The 9305-nt window shown below is 49.5% G+C and overlaps 1 protein-coding gene across 1 annotated transcript in view; it reads left to right on the top strand.

Annotated features, from left to right (window-relative positions):
* Window positions 1-1731: 1731 nt before the first annotated feature.
* The window catches only part of UTS2B (urotensin 2B), an 11402-nt gene continuing 3828 nt past the window's right edge, over window positions 1732-9305 (top strand). The window contains exons 1-3 of the mRNA XM_075068945.1: window positions 1732-1834; window positions 4107-4181; window positions 7856-7893. Of these exons, the coding sequence (XP_074925046.1) occupies window positions 1732-1834; window positions 4107-4181; window positions 7856-7893 (216 nt within the window). The remainder of the gene's footprint in view (window positions 1835-4106; window positions 4182-7855; window positions 7894-9305) is intronic.

The following is a 9305-nucleotide window of genomic DNA, read 5'->3' on the forward strand; positions in this document are numbered from 1 at the left end:
CCAAAAGACAAATTGATTTCTCCTCTTGCTTTATAGTACCGCCAAAGCCAGAGTGTCATGTTGCACCTCATTTGGCTAGAGGATAATTGTTTGCATGTGCCCTAGAAGGCTGATTGCATCGAGAGAGGACACAGCTGAAAATAAATATGCCATCTTCCCAGCTATCATCATGCCCTTCCCGTCACAGAACTTCAGTGCAATCCAGAACGATTGCCCATGTCTGCTCAGGTTAGCCTGGGCAGTGGTTTAGTGAGCAAGGGTGCAGCAAATCAAGATCAAGAGGGAAATGGGCACTACACAGCCTTGGTGGGCTATTGTCCCAATTCTGCAAGGTTGCATTGAACAATGTCAATACAACTTCCATTGACTTCAGTGGGAGCTGAGGCCCATTGGCACCTTGCAGAAGAGCATCTTATGGGGTCAGACCTGTTGTCTCTCATTTTCATGAGCAATCACTGTCATTTTCTGCACTTAAATAGCACCATTCACCCAAAGATCTCAAAGGGCTTCACCAGCATTAATTTATTTAGTCCCCGTTGTATAGCTGAGTAAGCTGGGGCATCAAAAGTGACTTGTTCAAGGTCACACCACAAGTCGTTGGCAGAGCTGGAAAACAGACCCCAGAAATCCCAACTCCAAGTCAATATTGCCTTCCAGTTAATGCTAACTGCAGGTAGCACCAGGCGGAGTGAGATCGGCAATTCGGGACAGCGTTGCGGCAGTCAGGAATATCAGGTGAGTCAGTGGCACCGTGCGTACAGATCAGCTTGTTGCTAGTGCAGGCTGTGAGTGACTCAGTTCTGCAGCTCATCTTTGTAGCGTCACTCGTGGAAAGTAGCAGGAGCTGAGAATAGAGTTTACCAGGACGCTTGTTATTGCAGCATCTCTCTTGGTATCATAAAGTTGTAATTGAAAATTCCTAACAGATCATTGAGATAGATGGGAAGGCAATAAATACAAGCTAAAAAGATGAAGCCAGACCCCTAAAACAGACACCGAAAGGTTTTACAGTGCATCTTACCACATTTTAACTTAGTAAAACATGGGCTTTTGCCAATAAAATGGATCATCCAAACACCCTTCCTTTTCCCAAATGGGCAAAACTGAAGGGATCTGGCTCCTCTTTGATGACTTTTGTATCTGATGTCAAATTTAACCCCCAGCGCATACTCTACCCTGAAATCAAATGCAGCATTTTGCCTGTTTTGATGATAAAACCAATGCTCAACAAAGTCATCGTAATGGAGCAATGCACCTGAGTGCCAGCAATCAGTTAAATTAAATGAACAGCCCTGTCTTCCTCTCCACCATTCTGGCACTTTCTACATCTCAGGTTAATTAGCACAAGCACTGGAGAGTGCAATATAAATTGCAGAGCTCCCTGTGAGCCAGCTCACGGAATACATTTCTATAATAGAGCCACAGAACCTGTATATGGATGCGCGCGTGTGTGTGTAAGAGCGGGAACATTCATGGGATTGGTCAGATAAGAGACATATTGACCGGGTTCCTTATGACGTCTGTTCCTGGGTTAATCTGTCCATTATCCAAGGAGTGAATCATATTGACAGGTTGAATTATATTTCAGAAGATTTTTTTCTCCCCCTCCTCCAAAGACCATTTGTAATCATTGCACATTCGCTGGCTTTTAAAAGTGAGCTCCTCTGGAGCCGGGTTGCACTGAAGTCCTCCATCGAGCGTGAAGGAAGAGTTCTTTTGGGTGACGGGAACATGGACAAAATCTGTTCGGTCCAGCTCTGCCTTGGGCTCCTAACTGTTTTCTCCATAATGCTGTTGATACCGTCTGCACATGGAAAACCTCTTGCGCTACAAGGTAAGCTGAAACTCAGCCTAGATGACACAGGTAGGTACTTCTCTCTGCTGGTTGGCTGGTTGGGGGATTTTCCTTTCTGCTTGGCCCAACCCTACAGCACTTATTTTCATATGGGAAGGAAATAAGGTTACCCATTACTACCTTGCTATACTAAACATTTGACCAACCAGTGAGCTACTGAGAGGCCTCATTATATTAGTGTGACCTACAACCATCCCTATGTCCATTTCTGGTTGTATAATACATCACATTTAACAGTGACTGTGTCACATCAGAAGGAATGTGTCTCATGAGAATCTCTCTTGTTATTCAGAAAGAAAATCTCTTAGGAAAAAAAATGCCCTGGTATTATCCAGTGATGGTCCTGGCACAGAGTGTACGAGATCTGACAGCTCTTAGGTGTCAATAAGAGATATTTTATCCAAGGAGACTTCTTTTTTACACATTCTTCTTTAAGTAACTTGAGTGCGTCTTGGCTCACACTTATTCTGCAGGGATATGATGTCATTAATCTTTGTTACAGAGCCTTTGAGCGGGAAACAGGAGCAGCCAAATATAAGCTAGAAAATAACATTGCTTTTAAATTGATTTTTCCTCCTCTATTGCCTGGTTGGTTTAATAATAATGCCTTTTATTCTGATTGTGCATTCATATTTTTTTTCTAAAGCAAACTCCAACATGCCTAACCACCAACATTTCAAAACCATCATAACCCAAATCATCTTTAAACTCACCATGATAAACGCATCCCTCTTGTGATGCCACTAAATTCCAGGGGGTGAATTCTGGCGTGTAACTGAGATCAGGATCAGGCCCAGTGACCCCAGTCAAGGTACTACACCAGGGATGAATTTGGCCAGCATTTGGGATCATCAGAGTAAGCACAGCGCTCAACTCCCCAGCTCCCCCAGCTGCATGCCGGTGTGTCTAAACAGAAGTCCTGCACTCCCTAAGCCTCCACTAGGGTCCACGAGATCAGCCAGAATAATAATGTGTTGCCCCCTGTGTGCGCATGTTTTGTTTTAAACCCATCAGGGTTAGATAAGGGTGAAGCCACTTTGGTGAAATGATTGCCCCTCACCTCCATGTGCGGAGGGAACAGAAGCCTGGAGGATGAGGAAGAGAAGAGTCCTGTTCCTCGGGCACCATTCTTGCCTGTCTATGGTCTCTACAGGCGCTTTGGGATCTGAAATGGGATGGGAGCCTGGGCACTCTCCATGCATTTCCCCCACTGCTTGCCTCACAAAAGTTAATGCTGACTGTGTGCCCTACCCCTCACTTCAGGCTATATAAGAGACCGGCTGGGCAAAGCTGGGAGCTCCTGGTCTCTGCAGCACAATGGCCGTGGACTATGGTGACTGTCCGGTGATCAGATACGGTGGATCCATGGGGTTTGGGGAGCGATCTTTCCAGGGATCAGTGATTCCTCACTCTCCCTAAGGGAACGACACAGAGAACGCTCTGTCTGGGGGTTTCATCGAGGGCCCTGTCCCCTTCTGGCAGCAGGCAGTTGATTTAACAGGTTCTGGGAGGATTCCCCTTGTGCACAGGGAATCCCCAGGTGGCCTAGAGTCAGCACAGGGGGCTTTCCCAGGGAAATGAAGGTAAGTCTTGGTCATCCATAGAGGGTGGCCCTGCCTGGCACTGGACCAGTCCGTGGCCCCATGGGCAGACAGGCGTGACTTAGAGTAGCTCTGAGGCCAGCTTGCCCCCTGGCTGGCTCTAGCCTGGGTGAACACAAAGGCTTTTTATCACCTGTGCCAGGTTTATCTCAAGCACAGCAGAGGAGTTAGCCCAGAAGTGGGGGCTCTTACCTCTAGGCTGGTGGAAACTCCAGTAAGTGTGCACTAGGGATTGGTCTCAGGAAGACCAGCTGCACGGACTCCCAGCTCCTCCCCAGCTCCAGTGCAATTCTGTGGGGGCACCTGGGGGAGGGCGGGGGTGAAGAGGGAGTCCCCAGTGATTGATGATGGACTAGGCAATGCAACTGTCTGACTCCCCTCTATGTAACAGGGACGGACCACGTTGACCAGGACCTGTTATAAGAAGGAGCAGCCACAAAGCAGCTCTGCTAGAGCTGAGGGTGAGGAATGCAACCTCACCAACCCATGGGAGACCTCCCCCCTACCCCTAGTACATCTGCCTCTCTCACCCCACCTCCCTCCCAACCTCCCATTATGCAGCAGTGAGATATTTCCCTCCTCCGTTCTTGTGCCGGGGAACCCATTCATCCCGACATCACAGCCTGAGAGAGGTGTTTTGTGTGCTGCAGAAAACCAAGGGTTTCCGGAGAGAGGAAACACCAATCACCAAGATGTGCTGCTGACGCTGCTGCCAGCAGATAGCAGTAAGTGAGGGAGCAGGTGACACACTCATCAATCCCAGCGTCAGCTTCCCATCCCAGATCCCTGGAGGCAGCTTTGTATATTTGAATATTAAGGGCCTGATGCTTAAGGGCTGAGCCCCCGAATTACCACAGATTGCTATGGGAGTGGAGACCGCTCAGCACCTTGTAGGATTGGGACCCACACCCAGTGGATCAGACCATCTGGTACACTGGGGTTGCTTGATGCGGCTTTTCCATTGCAAGTCTGACCTAAAGCCATCTTAGCTGGCCCCCGGAGGCTCCCACAGCACAGGGGAATTTGCAGGTGGCCCTGAATTGTCATAGAAGCTTCTCCAGTCCCCACATCCCCATAGCAGACACAAGTGGCATGGCTAGTGACAAGGAAGACTGACGGAAGTGCCCCTGCACCCCAGTAATCCCTGGTTGCTGGAAAGAGTTCTACACTGTGCCAGCAGATGGGTGCAGCTCAGAGCAAGCCCAGGGTCTGGGGGAGGGAAGCCACTTCTCTCTCTCTCTCTCTCACACACACACACACACACACACACTGCAGCTAGGGGCCCTCAGAGGCAGCTCGGGTCTCACTGGAATGTTAAAACTTATGCAATGTCTTCAATAGGAGCTAATACAAATAGCTGATCACCATTTATACCAGGGGTAATTGCTTTACAGAGAACAAAGAGGTGATCAGGCTCAGCTGGGTTCTCTGGATGAGCTAAGAACCAGGGGGAACGCCCATCAGAACCTGACATTGTTAAAGCTGGGAAAAGTTCAGCCAATGGGATTTTTCTTGCTGCTCCAGTCCTTTCCAGCTCTGGTTTGGCGGGGACTGGAGGTACTCTGCTATCACGTGGGAGGTTATCCCAGCCGCGAGATCGGACATGACCAAAAACCAGAGAGTGCAGTTCTAAGGGCTCCAGGCCTTCCTGTCGATTTCAGCAGGATCCCAAGCCCAGAACGTGGCAGGGTATCGTGAGACTTCTCCTGGCACAAAAGGAGGGAGCGTCATTCAAATCCATAAGATAACATTTGCTCACTGAGGGCCCAGCCCAAAGCCCATTGAAGTCAACGGATGGGTTCTCACTGGCAGTGTAGGTCTTCAGAGCAGGACTGTGCTGTGTTCTCTTCACAGTGACAATCCTGATGAAAACAGGAGAACACAGGGACAAGCAGTGACAAAATGCCCCAAGGACCGTGACGGTCTCCACCCTTCCCTCTGCTAAACTCAGGGAGGCAGCCCTAGTTCTGAATGGCTGGATAATCCTGCAAAGCAAATCAATCAAGTTCTTCTGCTAATGAAGGAATTCAGCTTACAAATAGGATGCATTCAAGAAAGAACAGGCTTATGGGTTAATGTACTTATTACTCTAAGAGGCAGGCTTCATTTTATGCTGGGAAACAGCCAACAATTAATCTCTAAGGGAAGCATAGGCAGAGGGTTTACACCAAGGCAAAGTGTTGTCAGTAAATTAGCCTTTTTTATTCTCCCCTGAGACCATCTGTTCCAGTGTCAGCTGCTGTTCACTTTTGGGATGCCGCAGTCCTTGGCCAGCCCGCTGGCTTGTGGGACTGTAGCCAAAGCAGATGCCAGAAATGCCGCAAGAAGTGAATGTGTCTGCAATAACAATTGCAAGCGCTTAGGTAGCAGTTTTCATCCCTAGATCTCAAGTGCTTTTGCAATCTCTGTTTTGCTGCTGTGAAAAGCGGGTCACAGAACCTTGAAGGGACTTGTCCAAATGTCACAGGAGGCAGAGCCAGGAACAGAAGCCAGCTCTCTTGCTTCCCAGCCTGTCCACTGAACCATGCTGTCTTTTAAATCAAGACTGATATAATGTATTGAGTTTATGCCCAATCAGTTAGCCAATATTCTGAGTCTTGCAGGTTGTCTCCATTGGGGGAGAAATTGATGGTGGAAACAGATGTTTCTTTGGTGCAATTTTGTTTATTTACAAAGACTGTACAATGACCTGTTTCCCTGAATGCAGCAAGAACAAACAGCAGCAGATAGTTTCTGGGTTCACGGTTCCATGCATCTTTCCAGCCAGCACTCTGCCCAAAAGAAGCTCTGTCTCTTGGCTTCCTCTCAAGGCCATGTTACCAGCGCTTCTCTGGATGTCTCCTCACTTTTTGGACACTTTTCTGCTTCTCGCAGTTCTGCTGACATTGCCAGGTTATCTAGGAGTGGGAAAAACCCCTCAGGGTAGATGCAGCTGTACCAAGAGAAGAGTGATTTTGACAGCATATCTAATGTCATTTGGGGAGGTGGGAGAGCTAGGCCTGCACAACTCTTTTCACTGGCACAAGCTGCGTCTCCTGTAGGGGGCTTTGCTGGTGTAGCTGTACTGGCAAAGGTTCTGTAGATGGGCCCCACACAGCTGGCGGGTTTGCACTAAATATCCCGGAAACCACCTCTGCCCACATAGCTCAAGTTCTGCCTGGCCTTGCACGTAGCCTCACCCCCTGGGCAGTGTGTTAGCTATGTTGCTCCATCCAGGTGCTTAATTGCTTCTTACTGTCCCAGGATGCACCACTCATGGCTTGTCTGGCGCCTCCTCTTGGTCACTCTGGGGATTAGGTCGGCAACCCTTCCGGAGTCACATGCCATCACACCAGGCACCGCAGCATCCTCTCTTGTCCCAGGCACCACAGCATCCTCTTTGTGACTCAGCCCTCCGGCCGGGGCACTCAGCATTCTCCCTTCTGGGGTACAGCCCATCAATTCTCTGCCCCTCCCACAGTGACTCAGGCAGTCTTCCCATTCACTGCCCCTGCCTGGTGTATGCCACACCCGTGATGGCTGATAGGGGAACCTGGGCTCACCCACTGCTCTGGATTCCTCTCCCAGCCCTCATTGCTCCTTTCCTGGACTGCATCCAACAACTCCTGGTTCCCCTCCTTGCTCAAACGCTCCTCTCTCTTCCCAGGGAGTGACTGAGCCTTTCCCAGCAGTGGCCCCTGGCTATTGCCAGCTTCCTGGCTTGATAGGCTCTGCCAGTTCCTGCCCAGCTGAACCTGCCTGCAATCAAGTCCCTGCACCCTGGCTCTCCCTCCAGGTGCAGCCTATGGAGTTAACCGGCCTACCTGGGCACCTTAACTCCTTCCAGTCCATCCCCTCACACTTACACTTATCCTGAGTGAAGGGTGGTTAGATGTGGATCAGCCACAGCAAGGTCTGTGATTGCCAATAGTCAAAGACACGCCTGCTAGGAGCCACCAACACTTTCCAGCGTAACCGTTAACGGTGACGGCATAGGTTCTCTCCTGCTCTGTCACTTAACCATAGATACATAATTCCCCTGTTGCTTTAGTCTGACAAAGCCTGAGTTACCAGCCTTCAGGGCATGGGGCTAGGCCTATTTGTTCTGGTTTTTGCCCAACCCAGGTGATGGGGAGCTGCTGAGTTGGCATTGGCCAGTACATGCCCTTATTTTAGTATGTTGTATAAGTTACAAAACAAACATGACAATATTCTTTCGCATTAAGGGAAAGTCGTACAGAACTTGTAGGAAACGCCAGCTCTTCTGCTGGGTTTTCAACAAACCTATATTCTCAGGGCTAAGGAGGAATTCAATGGTAAAGAGGCCTTGCACTTATAAAGGGTGAATGAGGACATTCCTTCTCCTGGGGGTTTCAGGAAGCAGCAGCAATATTTACACTACCTGTGTTCTTTCTTCCAGACTTGGAGCTGGCAAAGAAATTTGAAGAACTTGAACAGGTGAGAGGCGCGTGCATTGATGCAGAGTGAATCGGACAAAAGCCGGTAGTGGGTCAATAATACCCAGACTGAACTAGTGGGTATGTTGCGTTCCCGGCCTGTTTTTCATCAATTTCAGTGCCCCAGTGTGAAAACGGGCCACCTCCTCGGGAAGAGGAAGAGGAAAGCACAGAAGGGCTTTAAAATACTCATCAGACGGAAGAAATACATTCATAGATTGCCAAGCCAGAAGGGACCCTTGTGATCCGCTTGCATAACACAGGCCCTGGGACTTCCCCCAAATAACTCCGAGAGCAGATATTTTAGAAAAACTTCCAGTTGTGAGAGAAAAGTGGCCAGTGATGGAGAATCCACCCTCAGCTTTGCACTGGGAACGATAGGAAATAACATTGGTTAGGTTGCAGCAGTGACCTAGCTCTGCCATATTTACAGGGCCAGCATCTGGAAAGGCACGCTGGGGAAAAAAGTTCCCGTTAGAGGGAAACCCTTTCCCGGGAAGAGGCAGAAGGGGCTAGCTACAGAGGCAGGTGTTTCTGTTTTGTCGTGTTTAATCCCGTCACTGGGTCACACGAAGGAGCTGAGAGGGGACGCGGGGGACTGGTTCAGATTAGAGACAGGACCACAGCAGAGAGTCCTACTCCCAAGATGAATTTCCCAGGTCCTTTATTATGCTGGTTTGTGTCACAGTAGCACTTAGAGGCTGACTCCAGGCGCATGTCTCCATTTTGCTGGGAATCCACCACCCCATGGGGACAGTCCCTGCACCAGAGAGCGGAAGGTCTAAGCAGACAAGGTCAGTGTGAGCGTGTGCTCGCACCTCTAGGCAGTGATGAGCTGCTAAAATCTGAACAACTGGTTCCCTATAAAAAGTTCTGATTTAAGAGATGTGCCACAGTATGTATTTTTTGTACCAATAGGGTTACCATACGTCCTTATTTTCCTGGGAAGAATTTTTAACACCTAAAAGCCCAACATCTCTGGGAAAATACAGATGTATGTTAACCCTACCTAAAGTTCTTTTTTAAAAAGATGGGCCTGACCTAGAAATGGGTTCCGCTTCACATGTGCGGGTCCCCGCCACTCCCTTGGGGTGTGCTAGGGTGACCAAATGTCCCGATTTTATAGGGACAGTCCCAATTTTGGGATCTTTTTATTATAGAGGCTCCTATTATCCCTCACCCCCCGTCCCGATTTTTCACACTTGCTGTCTGGTCACCCTAGGGTGGGCACATGTGTGGGTCCCAGCTGCTCCCTGCCCCCCTCATGGAAGCAGGTTACTGCCCTGAGAACTGCAGGGCACCAGTGGACCTGGAGCTGGCTGCGGGCAGGGGGTGGGGCAGGGCTAGCTGGAGGCAGGCAGTGTGACACGGGCTGGCTGCGGGTGGGCAGCGGGTGTGGGTGGGCAAGGGCTC

The sequence above is a fragment of the Chelonoidis abingdonii genome, chromosome 8 (genome assembly GCF_003597395.2).
Source record: "Chelonoidis abingdonii isolate Lonesome George chromosome 8, CheloAbing_2.0, whole genome shotgun sequence".
Taxonomy (NCBI): domain Eukaryota; kingdom Metazoa; phylum Chordata; order Testudines; family Testudinidae; genus Chelonoidis; species Chelonoidis abingdonii.